Source organism: Nymphalis io, chromosome 4 (genome assembly GCF_905147045.1).
Source record: "Nymphalis io chromosome 4, ilAglIoxx1.1, whole genome shotgun sequence".
Lineage (NCBI taxonomy): Eukaryota > Metazoa > Arthropoda > Insecta > Lepidoptera > Nymphalidae > Nymphalis > Nymphalis io.
In genome coordinates this window covers 7409003-7432346 of record NC_065891.1, presented here as the reverse complement: position 1 = coordinate 7432346, position 23344 = coordinate 7409003, and the positions used below count along the sequence as shown (strand labels likewise).

The window sequence follows — 23344 nt, the reverse complement described above, 5'->3', positions numbered from 1 at the left end:
AAAAATGGCCCTTCATAATTAGCTATTTGATTCTGAATAACCCTAAACGAAAGAATGCTTTAAAACGTTCATCTTACTATTTTTAAATCTGATAATATTTTAAGGATTAAATACAAAATCTAAACTTAACCATGTATTTAATTAACGATTATAAATGTCTAACTTTTAATTATTAGTGAGGAAAATACTAATCATGAACATACGATCTTCATTTAATTTCATATACTACTTTTTTAACTAGGTAAATACTAGATAATAAAATATTAAAGTATCTGTGACGAGCTTAAAATTATTAAAGTATGCATACAATTTCGTTAAACTATATCTACTCGTATATACAAAAGTGTGAGTAAAAAACAAACAAATTTAACTTATAATATAATTTCACAAAATAAAAATCACTACGACGTGACACTAAGAAAATTATAAAAGATCGTCATAATTGCAGATACATAAACTTTGTTCTATAGTGTTGTTATTTTTAAAAAAAAAGTTAGTAGGTAGTATGTATTATATATACTGCTGCAAATTTTAAAAACGATTTTACGACATCATATTAAATATAGCGTTTATAGTAAATTCTTCTTTGTTTACATAATTAATTATGATTGACTTCGTTTCTAAAAATAACAATGAAAACAACAGCTTCTTGTTACATTTGAAATCATTAGTTTGTTGACTCCGCCTAAAGAATATATTATCGAGATACAGTTCACTGTTTTGGTGATGTCGCTATTGACTTATTGCTTTAATTAAACTTACACAGTTTTAATAAGATTTCATCCATCATTACAGAAGCTAAAGATATAATTAAATAACTACCAATGTTGTTGGGATATGGGAATATGGTGATATCACTTAAATTTTAAATAATGACAATAAAAATGCTACAATTTACGCGAACAAAATATACTTAAATTTATTGAGTGTATAGTTTTCACGTGTCGAAGGTGCTACGGGCGGGGCGCGACGAGGCGGGGCGTGATGGGTGCGCGCACACCGCCCATCATCAGTTATAAGCGTGAGCGACGTACGCGCTGGTGACAGCGTGAGCAGCGCAACTGAACGACGCTATAGCGTGCGCGGTGCGCCACGACTGCGACCCGATCGAATATCGCGCGCCGATCAGCGCAAGTGCCCGATTGTGAAACAATCACACATCACCAAAATTCCAGGTCTTCAAAGGTAAGTTACTATTCATTAAAGTGATATAATAACACAAATATTGCACATTTTTATCAAATACTCTAATATATATAAAATAAAGTAATATTAAAATAAGAACTAAGTAGATATGTTTCATATGCAAAAGGTGCTTAAAGATTTTAATACAATTTATAAATGCTGGCTTATTGAGGATTTTTTTTAAATAAGGTGTTTATTTTTGCTTTTAAAATAAAATAAAATAAAAATTAATTATTTTAAGTGTTATTATCACATAAATAAGTACCATAGTCTTCACAAAAACAACTTAACAAAAATAATGTAAAGTTGGAAATCCAAAGAGTACGCAAACATTTTTATTTATTATATGCCAATTAATAAATATAAAATTATACATGTTATATGTAAAGATGTTTTTGATATTTTTTCTTATGAGGTATCCTTTCCTACTAAGAGTGTTTTGATATTTTTATTTGCTGTAGCCTACCCAGTAGGTCAATTAATAGTAACCGACGGTAGTCATTCCTTCAGTTTTAGCATTCGTAGGAAGCTAAATATAATAAGGCCAAAATATTAACATAAAAAAAATAATTTAGGTATATCTTATGTGTACATTTAGAATTGTAATAGTAGTCGTATTGATTATTTTAAAACGAACATAATATGACGATAATATATTACATATTTGTTGTCGTTCAACTTAACTGTAACTTAAAAACTAACATTTGGAGGAATACTTTTTTAGAAAATGATTTTTTAAAACTCACTTAATCTATCGCAATCATCAATTTATACCAATCGACCCAGTCAAAGTACAGATTATGATTATATATTGTTTTGAAACAAAGCTACACAAACCAAGTTAGGCAAACTACACTAAAAATGCACATATTATAATTATCTACGTTTTTTTAAGTTGAATGGCTGCTTAAGCAGATGCGACGGCGATCTAGTGGCAATTTAAATATATGTGAATTAATATTATGTGCAAACAAACATAAATTTGTAAAAACATACCACAACTGTCCGTAGTTTGCTAAAATATGGACTTTTATGTTGGCACTAAACTTTAAAGCTTAACTACATCGTAAATCGATACCGCACAAACCAATTTGCCGATTTTATTGTTATAATAGGGGAGAAAGATTATATTTTTCTTTTTTAAACGGGCATTGAGGGCTAATTTTATATATCCTTTATTATCTCCATCTGCGACATAACACACTCTTCCTCTCGTTGAAGAACGGGACCACTTCCTCTCCTTCCAAGGCTTAGGGAACTGCCGGCTGCCCAAATATTTATCAACCTCCCACCGATGTATTCCAGGGCGTCGCACAGAATACGCCCGATGCTGTGCTGATCTGGTCTTAAGGCCTTTGAGGGTCATCTCCATCTTTCGCTCCGCGATTTATCATTAGCCATTTTCGAACGGACGTACTCACCTGGGTGGGGAAATAGTTTCCTAAACCAGACGCAGGAGAAGCTCGGGCGGCAGCGTTTCCGTCACGGGGGCGTCGTGGGTTCGGAATTTTCTTTTCCTTTGGCCCGACTTATCGTCAGTTGCAGCTCTTTTTTCAATTGACAAAAAGCGGGCGGCAGCTGTCCCTCCAAGTCCGCGTCAAAGCCGTTTAGCCTACGACGAAAACGGATGAAAACTCGCACAACAGACGGTTGCACGTCGCCCCAACCGTTTCGCCCCGAGTGAGCAACGGTGTCGTCTAAGTTCCCGTAATAGATGTAATAGAGCTCGCAGGTCACAGCCAGGTCGATCCTCCACTACGCCATGGTCTGCAGCAATAGGTCCTGAGACCCGGCGCAGTGGTTGGTATTCGTCTGAAGGAAGCTGAATTCAGCGGTTATGTTGACATTGCAGTTTCTTCTTCGGCTTGGCGCCGTCTGACGTTGATGGTGGTCTGGGTGCCTAAAACCACCTTACTCTTCATGATAGGTGGGTGTCATTCCCCCAACTCAATCGCGTGCCCGGAGTGCTTTCCGGCGTCCACGCAAACTGCACAAAGTAACTTCCCGGTGCAGCTTACCAATTTGTAACCATTGACGCCGCACCGTTAGCAAAGGCGAAAGGGGGCGCTCCTTTAATACCGCCAGCCGGGTGTTTATCACTACGCCGACTGCAGACACTATGGAGGCCTTTAACTCCTCAAGAGCCTGCGCACCCCGTGTGTTGCTGGCCGCAGAGTCGTTCGCCAAATATCAGTAAGTATCAATAAGTATCAATAAGTTTCGGTGTTTTCTGGAATTATATTGTATAATCACGTTGCCACAGAAAATAGTTACTGACTCTGTGCAGCCGACTTACAGGCGTAAACAGTATATAAGAATTTCTCACGAACTCTTACAATAATTTCCCTATCAAGACCACCCGAACACTAATGTGTAAATGTAATATCCCACGTATTAAATCTACACACTAATATTTATTATCCATCTAATTTCCAATATCAAGGTTCAACGTCAGAATGTACACTATACACGGAACTTAACATGAGTATTAAAATTCGAGTGTTTTTGACCATTACATTCAGAGAAAATAGACCGGACAGACTGACAAACAGACAGTAGAGTATAATAGACTCGTCGAGCGTATGAAGTCCTAAAAGTCGTTATAACGCTACATCGTGTGATCAATTTAACTGTACACTGTAACGTTTGATGGTCTACAAATAATAAGTAGCACAAACAAGGACCACCCGGAAACAATGGTCTGCATGGCTGATACGTATGTTACGTGCCTTAGAATAGACAAAGCAGACATATATATATATATATATCAAAACAATAGCTAAATATTTCGTAGCTTTTTTATTGATTACCATGGCAACTGGACGAATCTATTTCTTGAGCATCACATTTTTACATGTCAATTCATATCAACGGCAAATGTGAATATCCGGCTCGAGCGAACCTGTGACAATAGTTTATGACATTCACTGTTACTACGCTAGACCATCATCAAATAAACTATAGTCTATTCCAATCACAATAGGAGTAACTAAAATAAAATGTAATTTTAAATATTCCATGTGATTTGCTGATAACTCCGTTATATTATGCACTACAAACAGTTCTTGATTAATATATCTTCATTTGTAATACAGCAATATTACATTTAACTACATAATTCCACTTTAATTTTATATCTAAAGATTCGAAAACAGATTTGCCGACATTTTTCGGTAAACTGACAATGATTATTATTACGACCAAAAACGTTCGCTTAACGAATGGAGAACGAATGAATTTATATAATTAAAAAATATATTATTTTAGTTTTGTCACAATTTTTAGATTATTTTAAATAGATATTTATTTATTCATTTGTGTATAATATGGAATATAACACATTATACACAATGACACAAGAATAATTACAAATTAATACAATTTTTATAAGCGTTGTTTTATGATAGCTAAAATATTAAAATTAACTTAATCCTGTGACGCTGTCAATCGAAATCACTCACAAAGTAATGTTGTAAGCGAAGTGTGTGAATCTTAAAAGGTCAAATTTTAAATTGGGGTCAGAGGCGTTTATCGAACGGGCATACTGCTACCTGCGACTTTGACTCTCAGGCAAACCTAACAATATATTAAATCGCATTCGAATTTCGAATATTTCCAATGTTGAAAGCAAGGTAACATGTCACGAAAACTTTTAATTAAAACTTCATATTTATCAAAACATTATCATAATTGAAATAAAAATTTAAAATATTTTGAAATCAAATCGTATCTTTGCCATGTTAATAAAACAATATTACTGATACGAAAATCTTTAAGCAGAGAGAGGTTCTATTAAGAAAAAAAATGTTCTCCTATGTTGTTTGTTTGTCGTTATGTTTTTTATCGTTGTTTTGTGTTTTTTTTTTACATTAATTACCTCTAATAAATATGAAAGTATCATAGTCAAAAGTTGTAATAAATACCTATCACAAGCAAAAGACAAATTTATGTAATTTTTATTGAAGAATTATTATTTTTAAATTCTGATTATGAGTGTATCGTATTTATCATTCTTAAAAATAACTCTAGTGGATAAAACAATAACAAAAAGCAATTTCTTCGGAGATAAAAATAAATGAACTTATTTGGTGCTAGAGTATCGGCGTGTGTGTTGAAGGCACTGACCGCTGCCGCGAAACGTCAATTGGGAGAGCCGACGATACACTTGACCCCCGCAACTCTTGAATTACCTATCGTCTGCTTATTCGCACTACCGTGTCTTGTTGCTAGGCATTTATAAGTTACAGGTACACGCTACACACGCATCAATGCAAATCTGAACTTACTGTTTTCTGTTTTTTTTTTGTTTTACTTATTTATAGTCATCTTTTATATTAATCATTTTCATTTTCTTTCTACTCGCTAAGTCTTACAAAAGAATATAAACAAAAGATTTCCAAGAGCAGGCCAGAGGCATAAAATTAACAGTGGTGGAAGTCTTACCACGGATGATGTTGACGATGATATAAATAAAAATTACGGTTTCAGTTATAAATCAAGAATTATGTACTTAATAAATGTTATAAAACTTGTTAAAATATTGTAAATTTCATGTTGTATAGTTTTGATACCTAAATTTATTTATTTTTTAATTTTGTTTTCTTTTACTGACGTATATTTTTTTATTTATTTCAGTAAATAATAGTATAAGCGCAATAAGTTTATTATAAAATCAATGCGGCTTCATATTTGTACAAATATTGTACTAAAAGTTTATTGATTAAAGCCGTGGTAGTTGGCAAGGCTGCAGATCAAGATGTAATTATTCAATCGAGTGCACGAGCACCGAAGCGAGCGTTCATCAGACAGTGTGGAATCTCTAGGGTTACCAAAAAGTCTAACCGATATAATAACACTACGTTTACGTTAAAAAATCATTTCATATCTATTTAATAACATTTTAGATTTTATAAATAATTTGAGTCTTGCTGTTTAATAAAATAAAATTAGCTTTAAATACAAAACAATAATTTACACTCAATAATGATTCGATAATATGAATTTAGGATATATAATATAATTCAGGAATAACTTTATGTAAAAGCCCTACGAAAGAGGTCAACGTCAAGGCGCGGTAAAGCGAGTTAGAAACGGCGAGTGCACGCATCTTGCATGTGACCGATTGACTGCCTCTGACACGGTACATGGTATTCACGCTCACTACTAACTCACTAACAACTTTTCATTGCAACATTTATCGTAATATAGACTTGAGGTGTGTTAATATAACCGACTTGTACTGTAATTTAATAAATATAAATGTATTATCTTGCCTAATACGATATTGTAATACTAACCTAACTCAATGTTTATTATAAAGGTATTAATGCGAAATAATGTAAAGTATTAATTACCTACATAGTAATCACTTGTGATAAAACATTCCACATTATTTTTAATCTATTAACACGAATCGCATAGTTTTTATGGAATGTTGTTTTAAATCACGCTTTTTTTATACAAGACGGTTACATAATTATTGTTCTTATAATACTGACCTACTGTAAAATTGTGTCATTGAAGTTATTTTTAAACAGAACTGTATGATTGGCTTAATGCATCGTATATGCTTGGGGGAGATAAATTGATTAGGACTAAAAATAACGACTTCAATAATGGAGTTTGCCTTCCTTATACTTAGCAACGACTTCTAAGAATTATCATTTGTTTGGAAAAGACCGCTATGTAAACTCTTCGCTTGCATTGCACGTTCTTAAGTATTTCGCATTGTTGAGGTAACTTTCATAAAATAAAAGGTAGAAAAATATAAAAAATAGCAATGCATGATGATGACGATTCGATTTGATATTACACCCACCCCATACTATTCTTGGAATGGCACTTAAGGAAAGGAAGAAGCTGATTTGCATTTTTATGAATGATGAAGGTTAACATTCATTTGTCTCGGTATAATATGTTTAAGGCTAAATATTTGACTCCCAAATTATTAATTAAAAATAAAATTATGTACATATTTTTTAAGCAATTGCATCGTTCATATTTACGAATCCGTAGATAAATAAGTAATTGCAAATTAGTATGTATATCCATTTCAACGTACAAAGAAGCTACAGCAAGGACTATACTGCCTAAAAGTAATATATATTTATTACTTTTTTCGTTTTAATAAGTATAGGCATTTTAATGCAAACTAAGTAAACAGGAAAAACAGCAAAAATTTATGTGGCTTTTATTAAATGATTAGTGCAACAAAAAAAGCAGTTAAATAGACGCGATATTAAACGTTTAAAAATCATAATAAATATATTATGTGTATGTATATCAACGCGTTCAATAGTGCACACCGGCCAAGTTTAAAAATATATCCGCCAATACATGTTAAATATTAACAGCCACTTTCAATTATCCGACTTCGTATTTTAATGTAAAACATCTATTGGCGCGTCTTGCGGGTAAATCTGAATCGTATGACGTGACGGAATACGGCTTTATTATATACTTTGTTGCTAAAGATTATTTTAACAAGAACAATGTTTTAAATACTTAATTAACACAAACAAATGTATACTACATTACATGTATTCTTAACGAAACTATGATTGTATTTATTTCACATCATATTTATTTATTCATTTTCTTTAATAATACTTAAATTCTATCACTAACCATCAATTTTCTGGAACGTGTCTCGAAACTGCTCTAGAATTGACTGCACAAAGATATATATTGTTTTCAATAGTGAATGTCAATGGATAGAACAACAGATAATGGGAAAAAATAACGTATTGGTAGGGTAAAACAATATTTTTATTTACTATGAATTAGTTTGGCACACTAAATATCATAAAGGATAATATTTTATGTATTTCTTTAGGTAAAATACCAGTCCTTATTTACATAACATGGTTATTTTATTTATATAATCACTCAAGTTTCATAATAACCATCGCGGTTCTCGGAACGCCTACATATTTTATAACAAACCAGCATATTTACTTGCTAAGTAAAATTAGCAGGCACTACATAGCATACAAACATATGTGCTGTAATATTTAATTTTATTAAACGTGACCGTTTTCTTTCAAAATAATATTCTAACACGTTTATTTATATTAAAAAATAAGTTTATTTAAAACTAATTTATGAAAATTTCTCCTTTACCTAATATGTAACCTCTCATTATTGCCGTGTATCGATATAACAAAATGTTCTGATGTTGTTGCAACTCAGTACAAATTAAACAATATACTTATTAGAAGCGTTTGCTAACGTAAATATAAAAACGTTGCACGTAAGTGTTATCTAGAAAATTTACATCGTCGTACCCAAAGAAATTTACAATTTAAAAGGTTTAGTTTAAGTTTAAAATTTTGACTGAATTTTACATGTAATTATTACGTGAGCTTAAATTAAAATATAAAATTAAATATTATTATAACTACCTTTTAAAATTAGAACATTAACAGCCGCACGTTTAACGCCTACTTAAAGCGCTCCTTAATTTGGATTTCAATATGTCAGTCAGACGCTCAATGGACAATGTCTTTACATTTGCAACAAATGAATAACTCGTTAAAATTGTCTAGAAATTGCTCAAAATCGTCTCTTTATGTTTAAGTAGTACAATTATCATTGTATTATATCCTCAAAACGATTCTCCTCCTCTCTTTAATATAATGAAAAAAAAATAAAAAAAAAATCTGTACCAAATAAATACGTAGTTATCGGTTGCTTATTCACGTGTAAATCAAAACTACGTTATTTTAGACATATTTGAAAAACTCGTTAGCAACAAAAAACGATTTGGCGCATTGAAATGAATTGGTCATTCCATTCTACTAAAAGTGCATTTATTACCAAAGTGAAAATTCACTTAGGAAATGAAAATTGTGTAATTTATGTATTATATCCGCTATCCTCAGTAGAGTATCAGGGCGGAGCCCATATCATGTTACACTTACCCTTCGGTATAAAAGCGTTAAAACTTCTCGAGTTACGCACACTCGCAGCTCAGATTACAGAAACATATGTACGTTTGAAAAAAAGACGCTTCATACTATTGCTAAGCTTCCGGAGTATTTTATGAGGTTATCTATTTAATTAATAAAAACTTATAAAATAATAACTGTGATACGTATATTTTTTTATTTCGATAACAATTGACATTTTACATACCCATTTTTAAACGTAAACAAAAACACTTATTTTTTTAACAAATCAAAACTTTTTAACTTTTTTCCTTTTGTGGTTGCCAATGATTCCCCTGTTATATTGTAGTTTTTTAAACTATTGTAAAAAAAATATCAGTGCTTTCTTTGCGAATATCAAACTTAAAATTTGACGTTTTCTACAGAAAACAACATGTTGGCGAAGAAGTTGATGCATATATCAGTTTTTGGACTGGCGATGCTGTGGGACTGGAGGAGCGAAGCTGCCACGGCCGCTGTAAAACTTTGTGGCCGACAGCTCGGAGACATCATGAGCAGAGTCTGCCACGAGTACAATAGCCCTTCTTGGGACGCGCCTACAGGTGAACATTTAATTTAAAAAAAAATAAAAACGAGCTAGTACATAAAGTGAGATCTAATGATTTCTTCGTTAAAAAATATTTTATTTTAAATTATTGGAAATATTAAAATTCATCATTCCTTTATAGGTAAAAGATTTTTTTTTAAAAGTGTAGGTATCTACAAGCGCTGTGCTTGTACGTACGTCATATATGTTCAAACTGAATTTGAATCATTAATATACTTAAAAATATTACATATATACTTACTTATCTAATTCAAAAATTACACGCGCTGAGTTAAAAAATAGAACAGATTTTACGCACAAAACTCTACAAAGATAGCTCAAAATCAGGTTATCAAATAACTAAAATACTATCGCGCATTTTGTTTAAGAAAAATATGATAATCTTGTAATAATGTTTACTATAAAATATACTGAAATTCTAAATCATTAAACTTATATAAATTAATATTATATAATAATATCCGCTTAACGACAGTGATTAATATTAAACGCTATAAAGAAGGTCGCATCGTTTGATTATATAATATTGTGAAGCTGAAAAAGATATCGATAGTTAATATATTGTATTTATCGAAATAAAAATAGTTTTTTCACCTTACTAGGTTATCAGTTTCGGTTAATGTAAGTTTATTGAAACAAATGAAGCATACAACAATTTTGTTTTTATTTACTTCTATTTCCAATAAGATTGTTAAAAACTAGCGTCTTTAGTCTCATAACCTTTTTAAAAATGTTTTATTCCTTATTTCGTGCTATCCTATCGTATTGAAAAAGATTCGAGAACCTTGAAATTATTAGGATTATCATGTAAAAGAAACGGTTATGCTAATATAATAAGTTATTCTTCACAATTGAATAGGTTTTTATCAGCAATTCTAGGCAATAAATATTTCACTTAAATAACATTATATATATTTGTACGCGGAATATTAATAAACTATTAATAATAGTAACAACTATCACTATAATTAGGTTTATAATTTGTATAATAGTCAATCAAGTTAACTACTCGGTGTCGAACAATCTGTGCTCCTTCAAGTAAATTTTCTCTATACACTGTTTCTATTTGTTCTTTGCTGGGTTTTTTTTGGTTTACTTATTTAAATATATACTTAATATTTCATTCTGGTTTTTGACTATTTATTGTTTTTGTTAAATGTAAAACAAACATTTACAATTTCTTACACTAAATTTATACCTTTTGAAGAAGTTTACGATATTATTATCTAAGCATTTATATTCATGTCAATTATACGTAGCGACCAATGGATATAATTATATAATAATATGTCGTACAAACTTTTGTCCATATAAATTTATTATTTTTACTTTCTCAGTATTTTGTTGGTGTATCACTAAACTGCGGCTGCGACTATTTGCCTTTTATTTAGTTAGCACTATTTTTTATGTATAATCTCAATGATACCATAAAGGCACTGTCCGACATTGATAGATATACATAAATGTATATTTTTATCATCAGATCGTGCGACCTCTTGAATGTTTACATCTAATACTTAATCGCAGGAAAAACAACTGCCAACACACTTACCCTCTTATTTAATAGTGACCCCACATACACATAATATCAGTCCAACCAGCCACGGATCGGTTTCGTGATATATAACATTCACATATGAGCCAAGGACGTCGATAGACGGCAATATTGTGGAATTTTCCAAACGAAAAATAGGCTAGTGTATAATATACGACGTAAGATATATTGATAAATAGTTTTTTATTGTGTTTTGATTCACATTTTTTTAATGCCAATCAGAATATTTATCAAAATATTTAATAAACCATGCAAAAGGACTATCCATAAAATAAAATTTTTCAACGAAATTATTTGTTAAAAAAAACAGGTAATTTCGATTAACATAAGCGTATTAAAAATAATCCAAAACCGCTAACCGTAATATAAATTCGGCAGTGGTAGAGCAGCCAGCTGCATTGGTGAGAAGAAGAAGACGAACTGGAATCGCAGATGAGTGCTGTGTTTTCGGATGTACTTGGGAACAGCTTACTGCATATTGTGCTATTAGTGCCAAGTAAGTACCTTATAAATTAAATAAGGCAATAATGTGTGACTTTGTTCACATTCAAAACTCCATTTTTTGCAAATTTGTAATGAATAACGTAGTTTATTCTTAATGCTATTGCGTCAATCCAAATTATATATCTAAGTTGTTTATTTGTCTTTACTCTTCCTGTGTTTGGAACTGGCTATACAGTTAAAGAAAATTGGTGCTGCAGCATAATATCTATAGCATTACGTAAATATATAAATAAAATAAGTTAAATTAAGAAGAGTCACTTACTTTAAAGACCTAAAAATCCTAAGATAGCCTAGGGTATAAGAACACGTGAATCTTAAACAAAGACTGTGGGCTCAAACCCGGCCAGGCACTACTGAATTTAAATGTGCTTAAAAGTAAAGTAACAGCCTGTAAATATCCCACTGCTTAGTTTAAGCCTTCTCTGTTTGAAGAGAGAATTAGAAGCTAATACCATCACGTTACACTAATGCGGATTGGTGAATACAAGTGGCAAATTAACATTAACAAGCATGGGTTTCTATCGATGTTTTACTTTACCGCCAAATACGAGATAAATATTAGAAACACATATTTTGCAAATAAAAATTCAGCTTATGAGAACACAAATTAATCACTAATATGGTTGATTATAAAGCATAATATCGCCAGTTAGGTATAACTGAATCGGATAAAAATCTGCCTCATTTTAATCCATCAAAAGGCATTGGAATACTTTCCAAATCTTCTAGAAGGGGGAAGGCTTATCCCAGCGGAGAGACGTTCAGAAGCCGTTAGTTTATACAATTACTATAAAAAGTCATATTGTACTTCATCTATGTATTGGCTATAATTAAATACAATTTGAACAGATCTGAATCACCGCTGGATTCCATGGAAGCACATATGATCGCGGACCGATCGGCGGAGGCGGAGGCGGAGGCGGAGGCGGCGGTTGTTTCTCCGGCTGTGGTAGGCAAGGAGTGGTCTACGAGCGGAGAGACGGGAAGCTCTCGGCGCGAGGTGGGACGCGGTCGCAGTCGCGGGTACGGGCGCGCGAGGGCGCGGGGGCGCCGTTGTTGGTGCCGGCGCAAGAGGCGCTCGGGCCGACGGCGATCCTCACTCATGGGTAACATGGTGTGTCTCACCTTCGCCGTGTTCTTGTTCTCTTTTCTTTGTGTATATTGGTGGTCAGTGAATGCTTACATTAAGTGCAACCAGTTCTCAAATAAAGCTAAAATAGTTAACGAGAAATAAAAAGAATGCAAATAATTATATTAATTTAAAATCATACAGGCTTCTGTTTATTGCATAAATATATATATAGATCATAATATAACATAATTTGATAATTTTATTATCAAATATGAATCATCTAACGATATACACAATGTTTAAAATATTTTCAAATAAGATTACAGGTAGTATTATGGTCGTTGTTATACATTTTAATGAATAAAATGTATTTTAGTTTGTATTTTAACAACAAAAAACACCAATTTATTATTAAATCTGTACTAAATATAAACAACGAGATTATAACTCTTCGCAAATAACTTAACTATATAGACACAGTTAATACTGTATTTAATTGTAAAACGATAAAAATTGTTCGAACAAAACAAAAGAGAACATGAAACGGCTACTAACACTCATATTAACGCTTTCGCATGTTTACTAATAATGTCACGTAACAAATTTCAATCATATTTAATACATTAATACGTAATTATTTTGGGATTTACTAGAACATAACAATAACAAAGTAATAAGCTTGTAACATTTAAAAAAATTAAATGAAGGTTTTAAATTTAGGCCTCTTTACTAAAGTTAATACTTATAACAGTTGATATATTTTGAAAATTCAAATACATATATCATACATATTTATTTTGAAATTGATATAGATGTTAGATAACAAACAAACATTATTAGATTGATTTAATAAGATAGTAACATGTTAGATAATCCGTAATGTTTACCTGATGTAATGATGTAACAGCCTGTGAATGTCCCACTGCTGGGCTAAAGGCCTCCTCTCCTCTTTTTGAGGAGAAGGTTTGGAGCTTATTCCACCACGCTGCTCCAATGCGGGTTGGTGGAATACACATGTGGCAGAATTTCAGTGAAATTAGACACATGCAGGTTTCCTCACGATGTTTTCCTTCACCGTAAAGCACGAGATGAATTATAATCACAAATTAAGCACATGAAAATTCAGTGGTGCTTGCCCGGGTTTGAACCCACGATCATCGGTTAAGATTCACATGTTCTTACCACTGGGCCATCTCGGCTTATGTTATGTTTACCTACCCTGCAATATTTTACTCATATTTATTTATTTCTGGATAGGTGTTCCTGTATACTTGGTCATAATTGTAATGATCCTATTGTTAGGAATATAACAAAACTATATACTAAAAATTGTCTGTGTCTCATCTCGATATCTTTCATGAGGTCAGTCAGTTGACTCAGTGACATTTAATACGTTAATAGTAGATAGTTGAATAAACAAAGACTAAACACTAATAATGACAATAATACAACTATTTCGACTGTCTTCATATCATAGTCACACCTGTTGCTACTTCGACTATCTCTCAGGATTAGATTTAAAATTTTCAACATTTTCAACATTTCAAACAACATATAGCCGAGATGGCCCAGTGGTAAGAACGCGTGAATCTTAACCGATGATCGTGGGTTCAAACCCGGGCAAGCACCACTGAATTTTCATGTGCTTAATTTGTGTTTATAATTCATCTCGTGCTTAACGGTGAAGGAAAACATCGTGAGGAAACCTGCATGTGTCTAATTTCATTGAAATTCTGCCACATGTGTATTCTACCAACCCGCATTGGAGCAGCGTGGTGGAATAAGCTCCAAACCTTCTCCTCAAAAGGGAGAGGAGGCCTTAGCCCAGCAGTGGGACATTAACAGGCTGTTACTGTTACTGTAAACAACATATAAAACATATTTTGTCGACGTAAACAAACCGCCTTTCATTTTCCATGAATACAAGTATACATAACATATAATTTTCGTTTGATAATAATATTGCATAGAGACTATTTATACAAATAAAGATAAACAACCTCAAATTTACATATTCCATGGGATTTGTTAATAGGTCTGCTGTATTATGCAATACAAACAGTTCTTGATTAATTTACCTTTATTTATAATACAACACTATTCCACTTAAATAGTTATAAACACTTTAACTTCCAAAGATCCAATCACAACTTCACGGACATTTAAAACGCCATATTCTCGCGAATCCATGACATGGACATCATAGATTATTCAAGAACTCGACCAATGATTTCGCGTCAATTCGATCTCGAATGTTTATTTGTCTTTACTCCTCTTGCGGTTGGAATAGGCTATATATCATAAGTCATTGTTTCGTTTCCTCTATATTTAAAAGCCTATTTTGATTCAATATTTTATAAGCCTCAACTAAATTATTGTAGGTATTTAAGTATGAAAGAGGTTGAACATAACCTTGCCTGTAGTGTTAATGCCATATTAACACAACAAGCAAGATTATGCTAAGTAAAATAAAGGCCATTTAACTGTCGTTTAAAGGCGACTCTAAATTTTGGTGCATTAATAATCATTTATGTAATAAATATTATACCCAAATTAACTATGATGAGGTTAAGATAATATTTGTTGATTGAGTCGGAAGTAATCGTGCCTTTAAGCTGTCAGCTTCCATAGCCTGCGGTGTTTAAGTCGATAAAATTAGGTATATGAAAATGAATATGGCTGAATAATAGTTTCTCAGTTTTAAAGAAAAGTTCGCGACACTACCCAAACTAATTTTATAAATACGAAAGTAAGTATGTTTGTTACGCTTATGCATCTTAACCACTCAACAGATAATCATGTAATCATGTATACATGTTGTCAGGGGGTACAGACAAGGATATAAGGTACCTACTACCTCGCGCAGAAACAAGTACACACATATATATATATATATATATATATATATATATATGTCAATCAAATTGAACGAAAATTAAAGTATTTATTCAAGAAGGTGCTTACAAGCACTTTTATATCGTCATTTAACAAGGTTAAAGCTAAAGGTTTGGTTCCTCACTCCAATAGCTACATGCAATATATAGTTGGATAGGTATTTTTGAGCTGAAAAAAGTTACTGTGGCTCCAAGTTTTAATTCTTAGTCCGATCAGAGTTAAGCTTTATTAAATATGGCAGTTTGTATGTTTCTCGTCGCTATTTAAGGGTGGGACCAGAGTTCATACAAATCCTGGCATTATCCTTTAATGTAAATCTTACGATCGATTCAGAATATAGTTTTTATCGAGCAGAGCCGGCATGAAAATGTAGTAGTATTAATCATAGGCAACTAAATTTCTATATCCTATCTAAAAACAATACTAACTAGCAAGTTTTTTTAGCCTATATAATATCGCGCAGTATACTGTATAATTTCAATATAAGTATTCAAGTTCAAATAGAAGTATAATAGAATAACTATTCGAATAGTGTTAGAAATATCTGATAGAGCAACAATTAGCAAAATACTAACAAAATATTTTCGCTATAAATTACATCGCAATAGGTATCACACATATAATAATAGTTGCTTAACGATAAGTCTGAATAATCACGAGGACGTTAATATGGTTTTAATTATAAGGAACTAAAATCATTAACACTAATATTTTTCATTGATGTATTTTGTAGTTATAAATAATATATTATACTAACGTAAGTAATTAACTTTACCTACCAGTCACAATACGGACACAATTAATGAGTTTATATCAGGTTACTATCAAAACTGCAAGCAATTAATTAAACTACCATGACCTTTGCTCTGTCTCTGGATCCAAACAAGTTTTGTTTAAGTTTATTGATAAAATAATGTATTACAATGGTTTATTTTTCTTTTTAGGAGCTCATAAAAGGTGCCGTGCGCGCTGCGCCAGTATTGGGAACAGTGTCACCGCTGCTGACATGGGGCAGAACCCTGAACACTGACTTGCCATCGATTGAACGAGATCGATATGCATATGTTGCAGTCTACACATAAATTAACTGACAGCAGATAAAAACGAGCAAAGTAAACAACACGCAATCACTCGTTTGCATTTGGTGCAGCGACCCGGTGTTCCCTAGGTCAATGTTAGGAAATATGAGTAAACAAATATTCACTGAAATATGACATACGTAAGTTTTGAGATGAAAGGCAAAATTTGTTCAAAATGGAACATATTTACCTATACGTAACAAATACCTTCCGTGCAATGTGTTCAAATAACTAGTTAATATTTTTACCTAATAGAAGAAAGTTATAAAAATTTTGATTATTACAAATTTCTATAATCACTTGCAATAAATCACAAAACAACAATCACATTTAACAAACGGACCATTAAACTCATTTTGTCTTTTATATTATAGAAAAAACTTACAATATATCTAAATAGTGATGTCATAACTTCTTAGTATTTATTGTGCACTGTAAATGGTACCTCACTTTACTGATTTTTAATATACATACATGTATTATTTCGAATAAATACTATATAAGTGAGAATATTCCAGGTACTATATATGCTTTAATTTTGTAACCTCTTTTTATCTGAATCATATTTTTAAATTGTCTGCAATAGAATGGAGCACCATAATAGATACATTATAAAATTATGACTATTTTATTTTCTAAGGTATATGTAATTAATCACCTACCACATAAGATTTAAAGATCTCTAATGAATCTGTGATAATTCCAATTAAAAAATAATTCATTAACTTATAAACTCTAGATTTATACACTTAGTTTTGTATTTCCTTGCCATGTTTGTAATGTGCGTGTGTTTTATGATTTAGGATGTATTATGAATTTTATAATAAGAACAAAAGTGACTGATTAAATGGATGCTGTAAGTCTAAAGTTAGTTTTTTGTGTTAAACATAATCGTTCCTTATTACTAGAGACCTGATCATATGCAACATATAAGCTTGATATATACATGGAAATAAGCATGTTCAATTATGCATGCATGATCAATTTTTCATGATCAAAATCAGCATAACATCAGTAAATTATCTATTCATAAATAATAATCAATTTATATAATATAGATACATAATACAATAAAATTAATAATTATTTAACATTTTTGTAAATGTTAACAACCATTAATTATTCCAAATGTTTATCGCTCTACATCCACTGAGGTATCTGGGTTCTATAATAAAACTATCTATTTGATACAAATGTTCAAATCCTGTGTTTGGTTCATGTTTTCAAACTTTTCTTTGTTTACATGAGATTATCTCTAGAAATGTGGAGTTCATTTGGGTAGATGTTTAGGTGGTAGGGAAAAAATTTATTAAAGATCTTAATTTAAGAAATCAAATATAATTTACCTTAATCTTAAACTATATATTTTATAACTATATTAATAATAGTGACTAAATTTAATACAGTAAAATGTCTTAACACTCACTGTGTTTTTGTCTGTCGCACAACATTTCCTCTTTGGTTTTTCTATTTAAGTCATGTTTAGAAAAATAGTGTTTACTATAAATGGTGTACTTGATAATTATTAAAGCGACAAAAAATACAGCTAGTCACAGAGGCCCTTTGTTATTGTCGTTATTATTATCGCCAGAATTAGCTTCAACTTTGGACTGATCTCTATTATTTTTAATTGGTATCATTTGAAATCTCATATTGTTTCCCTTGGTTCGTAATTGCACCACTTTGCCTACTGCCTTTAAATTTTTTTCTATCATTGTATATATCCTTTCCTGCAACAAGATATTATATATAATATTTAAAAACTGATTATTTAATGTTTGTTTATTTTATTTGTTAAAAAGTTTTGTTTTACAAACTTTTACAGATAGATCATAAAGACTCATATACCAATTTTGAGTGTTCGCTTTCATCACCAGATATAACTACTTTCACTTCATAGTGTTTTTCAAGTAGTTTTCCCATTTTTTTAACACCTGTCAATATATCATGATCTGCAATTTTTGAAGATATAGTCATCAATTTTTGACCTTTAAGTGTGTTGCTATCAGATAATGCTTTTTTCTCTTTTCTTCTAGAAAGTTCTTCTTCATGATACTGTGCACTTGTCAGTAATCTGTAAATTTATTTTAAGTAAACAATCTTTAATAGAGTATATAACATATCCTTTCATTTAAAGTTGCTTTCCAAAGGATTTGTTTAAAAAGAAGTCTTATTATTCGTATTACATAACAACAAAATCATTTATTATGTATATAAAAACTGCAAAATATTGTAATATTAGCAATGAAGTATAAGTATAATGAATGAGAAGTTCAAAAAATACCAACTTATAAACTGGTCGTCTTGTCTTCGAATCAGCATCCTGGATTTTAACCAACTTTAAATCACGTCTAGTTGACAAATTCTGGGCATTTTTGAGATCCGTTATACTAACTGAATTATCTGATCCAATTAGTGTAATTCTATTTTCGTATTGTTTATTTTTGGGAACATCTTTTCCGTCTGCAGCAATTCTTGTGGTAATAGAACGACAGTCAAATAATCTTTTTGGGCCAAGTAAAGTAAGAAGCTTATTCATTTTTTAATAAATTAAAACAAAGTGAATACAAAGTGAACATCAATTTGCTTATCACATTAATTAATCTAGAAGGCCATGCTTTTTTAACTTTTAAAGACAAATTCATTTAATTTACTTTCAATATTTATGATTTATCAAAAGGAAATTGCTATATCAATGTAAACGTATTTGTCAATTTGACATTTAATGTTTTAAGCACAGATTATGTGAAAAAAAAACATAAACAAAAATTACATTTGAACAAGATGGATTCCCAAGATAGGTGACAGACTTGCGAAAAATGTAATCAGATTAATTATTAACGATTATGATTATGGCATGTAATCATCAATCACCATTACAGATCAAATTTGATTATACAGAGTGCGCACGGGGTCGCTTTGGGGCTTACTCACTAGACTCATTCATTCACTACATTTTTGATTACTTTCTTTATACTAGTTACATATATATGGCTGATGGCTTAGAGAATTCGAGAAAGATCAGCAAACGCAGGAGGTTCTGGAGTGCACCTATAAAAAGTTGTTGATACCCCGCTGGACCCGAAAGGTAGAGATCGGACCTTTGGCAGACTTAATAGAGATCTGTAAGTAGCTATAAGCAGCGGATTCCGACTGATTGAGTAAAGGTTTTAAAATTTGTACAATTTCTTTTATAGGTAATTAAAATAATGAGATAAACACTATGACAGTGTTGATAATAATTGAAATAGTTATTTTAAAAAAACGTTTTACTAAATTTAGTAATTATTTAAAATTTTTAGGAATTAAAATTTATAAGTACAAAATAATTATTTTATTTGGGAATTGTGTTAAAAGACTTATACTCAGTAATAGTGTATATGTATTATCTATGCTCAGTACCTAAAAATTTTGGACAAGAGCCTACGTCAAAGTCGAAGTTATAATCTTCCATCTTTTTCTTCTAGTATTGACAGCGGGAAGGCAAACATGGTAGGAGTACAGGTTTTTTTTTTAAATCGACCATTATCGTTATAATCTTAATAATTTAAAGTGATTTTGATATTAAATTGTTATTCTTACTCTTTCAGTCGGCCCACAAGACATTTATTATTAAGCGCAAGCTTGCGAAGAAGTTGAAACAAAACAGACCAATTCCCCAATGGGTCAGAATGCGTACTGGAAACACAATTCGGTAAGCTTTTTATTATTATAATTACTTAAATATAAAGCGATTATTATTTTTTCAGTTGCTTATTGTCGGTTTCGAAGCACTCGCAATAACATTGTTTTCCATTACTATTATTTTCTAGAATTTACGTACAGATATGCATATGCATACCTACCTACCTTAGGCGTGTTGTATGTGTTTATAAAATCATAATACTATTTTAGAAATTTTTAAATATGGAATAATTAATTCTAGAAAACAAAATAAAAAATAATATTACGTTTGTAAACAGTAAAGTCAAAGTCACTAGTTCTTGTTGTGTAAATACTTTTTAGTAATTCTTTAAACTTAATTGTTTAAGTATTAAATTAAAACCTGTTTCAGTTTTTGTTTAATATACAATAAGTAGTATTGTATAAAAGCTTGTAGCTTCGAACAAATGTCATACTTTTATAGGTATGAAATATATATAAACTTCTCCACTGACAGAACTGCATGCTATAATGCAGTAAGACTAGGTTACTTTAGCATCCTAGCAGGAGCTTGGGGATAATGTCTGTCATATTAGTTGGTACAAATTAAGTCCCTTATATATACAACAATACTACTATCACCACAAAGTAATGAACTATTTGCATGAAAATGTAAAAAGGCTCCTTTTATCAACCCAAAAGAATATATCAAATGTTATAAATACTATAATATAAAAATCCAGAAAAATAAAAATTACATAAAAAACTTGATGAATACTCGACTATATTTATTATTTATTATATTTTCTGTTATATTAAATGTTTTGAACTATTGTGTATTCAAACCACAAGAGAAGTAAAGACCAATAAACAACTTCGACTTCGAATTGTTGCAAAATCATTGGTCGAGCTCTTGAATACTCTTATATACTCACTATGGATTTGTGAGAAAATGAAAATCTAAAGTTTTTTTTCTTTACTCTTTCGATTGGAATGGGTACATATATTAATTATAAAGATAAATGTGTGTATAGATATATAATAACAATTAAATTTAAGAATTATGAAATAATAATGACACAAAATAATTAATATTTCTATTTAAAATCTTTTTTAACCAACAATAAATCAAACATTTTATAAATTTGATAGAATAAATCAAGAGAAAGTAATGATATTTTATAACCATGTATGTTCAAGATTATTTTAAACTAATTCCCTTATATTTATTCTGCCTGCAATAACCATGGTATGAAAATTGCTTTAATAATTGATACAAACAAAATAATATTATGGTAAAAGTGATGGAGTTGTAAATGTTTCATTTGTTGTTAAAGAGTTCTAGTTTATTTTATTATTTTTGACTTACACATCTGGCATGAAGAAGGTCGGACTCCATTGCCTTAATATTTTACAAATTTTTTGATACCCACCTAATACAATATTAAGAAATATAAAGTTGTTGATAAATCGAGTAATAAATATTGTAGTATATCATTGTAATAAAAATAAATATTTATTGCTTATTTTTTTCTTACAGTTACAATGCTAAGAGGCGTCACTGGAGGAGAACCAAGCTCAAGCTGTAAGCTTACTGTCTTGTACCTGTTAAGTGAATAAATTTATTTGAAAACACATTTGTTTTTAATTTCTCAATACATTTATTTGTATTAAACACTATAAAATCACATGCTTTTTTATAATATTTTTGTATTTTAATAGGAATACTCTATAGTATTCCTATTAAAATACAAAAATATTTTTAAATAGACCAATTTTTGCAAATTGTACCAATTTGAAAAAAAAAGTAAGCAAAAAACACTGGTGAATAAAATATCTCAAAATGAATGTAATATACAACAAACACAGTAGCAAATAACAAATAGTTATGACATTAAAATATAATGTGAAATGAAACATTGTGTATAGTATTTTTTGTCAAGAAAAATTCCCGAAGAAATTCCCATTGTGTATAAAAGTTCAATTTCATAATATGATCTAAGATTGACGTGCATAGTATCTATTAGTCATCATTGTTATTGACTAAATTTAAATTATCTGCTCCATCGCTTGGAATACATCTGAGATATATGAATAATTTTCTTAAAAATGTTTTAACTAATATCAGTAACGAGTAAAGATTTATTGCAGGCAATGCATGTTGGTTAAATGATAGATCAAAAATTCAATAGATTTTTCGACTAGCTTAAATTTGAAATATGTATTTGGTTGGTAGTGGTAGTTTTACATTAAATATAATTCTATAAATGACAATAGCTTTAGCTTTTACCAAAGTGCTTGTAAAAGCTTACTATAAAGACGTTAATAATAATAATATTATTTTGATTAAGTGTATATAGATTTTAAATCTGCTTTTGGTTAGACCATTGTGTAGGGTTGGATCATTTTTGGTTATGTCCTTGAATAATTTCTCGCTGTTTCTTAAGAAATGGTATTACCAGTACTACGTGCATGTAAATACGTATGTAGCCATTAACTTTTAATATATATTGGCTCACCATAGTGTAAAAAATATTTTTCGGTTCTAAAAATGTCTAGAACCCAAAATCCTCGCTAATACACTTTATTAGGCGCAAAAATAAAGTGTATTGGCGAGGAATTTTATTGCACTATTTTTTTTTCAAAAGAAATGTGAAATCTGCCACAAAAGCACACAAAGTTCTTATTGAAACTTACGGTGTCAATGCTCTGTCGGAAACGACATTCAGAGACTGGTTTCGACGCTTCAAAAAAATGATTTTGAGCTTGAGGATAACGGTCGGAATCATGGAACGGTCTGGTGCACCAAAAATTTTGAAGACAAAGAATTAAAGGAATTGCTTGATCAAGAACCATGTTTTGAGACGTTTGAAAGCGTTAGAAATGATCCAGAAGCAAGGACATTGAGTGCTGTTT

General features: G+C 30.8%; 3 protein-coding genes across 8 annotated transcripts; 2 read left to right on the top strand and 1 right to left on the bottom strand.

Moving 5' to 3' along the window:
* The first annotated feature begins 1007 nt into the window (after positions 1 to 1007).
* LOC126781789 (insulin-like growth factor II) lies at positions 1008 to 17653 on the top strand. 6 transcript variants are annotated; one of them, XM_050506824.1, is made up of 5 exons: positions 1008 to 1185; positions 9500 to 9676; positions 11615 to 11732; positions 12590 to 12846; positions 16652 to 17653. In XM_050506824.1, the coding sequence occupies exons 2-5, from the start codon at positions 9508 to 9510 to the stop codon at positions 16735 to 16737; spliced, it is 630 nt and encodes a 209-aa protein (XP_050362781.1). In that variant the 5' UTR covers positions 1008 to 1185; positions 9500 to 9507; the 3' UTR covers positions 16738 to 17653. The 6 variants fall into 6 exon arrangements, with proteins under 6 accessions (XP_050362781.1, XP_050362778.1, XP_050362783.1 ...); XM_050506821.1 differs by having other exon boundaries at positions 12590 to 12854; XM_050506826.1 differs by having other exon boundaries at positions 1014 to 1185; positions 12590 to 12689.
* Positions 17654 to 17918: 265 nt separating this feature from the next.
* Positions 17919 to 19481, bottom strand: LOC126781791 (translation initiation factor IF-3, mitochondrial). The gene is made up of 3 exons (XM_050506827.1): positions 19075 to 19481; positions 18635 to 18860; positions 17919 to 18516 (listed from the first exon to the last, which is right to left on the bottom strand). The coding sequence occupies exons 1-3, from the start codon at positions 19323 to 19325 to the stop codon at positions 18337 to 18339; spliced, it is 657 nt and encodes a 218-aa protein (XP_050362784.1). The 5' UTR covers positions 19326 to 19481; the 3' UTR covers positions 17919 to 18336.
* Positions 19482 to 20168: 687 nt separating this feature from the next.
* LOC126781799 (60S ribosomal protein L39) lies at positions 20169 to 22065 on the top strand. The gene is made up of 3 exons (XM_050506837.1): positions 20169 to 20278; positions 20377 to 20480; positions 21969 to 22065. Exons 1-3 carry the CDS (start codon positions 20276 to 20278, stop codon positions 22015 to 22017), a joined length of 156 nt encoding a protein of 51 aa, XP_050362794.1. The 5' UTR covers positions 20169 to 20275; the 3' UTR covers positions 22018 to 22065.
* The last annotated feature ends 1279 nt before the right edge of the window (positions 22066 to 23344 follow it).

Bases quoted from the DNA above. Each gene is read 5' to 3' on its own strand.
- LOC126781791 (XM_050506827.1), bottom strand. From the start codon at position 19,325: ATGAATAAGCTTCTTACTTTACTTGGCCCAAAAAGATTATTTGACTGT. The intron at 18,861-19,074 runs GTTGGTATTTTT...ATAAATTTACAG, and splicing joins ACAAGACGACCAGTTTATAA to ATTACTGACAAGTGCACAGT. The intron at 18,517-18,634 runs GTATATGAGTCT...ATCTTGTTGCAG, and splicing joins AAAGCGAACACTCAAAATTG to GAAAGGATATATACAATGAT.
- LOC126781789 (XM_050506821.1), top strand. From the start codon at position 9,508: ATGTTGGCGAAGAAGTTGATGCATATATCAGTTTTTGGACTGGCGATG. The intron at 9,677-11,614 runs GTGAACATTTAA...TAAATTCGGCAG, and splicing joins TTCTTGGGACGCGCCTACAG to TGGTAGAGCAGCCAGCTGCA. The intron at 12,855-16,651 runs GTGTGTCTCACC...TTTTCTTTTTAG, and splicing joins CCTCACTCATGGGTAACATG to GAGCTCATAAAAGGTGCCGT.
- LOC126781799 (XM_050506837.1), top strand. The intron at 20,481-21,968 runs GTAAGCTTTTTA...TTTTTCTTACAG, and splicing joins CGTACTGGAAACACAATTCG to TTACAATGCTAAGAGGCGTC.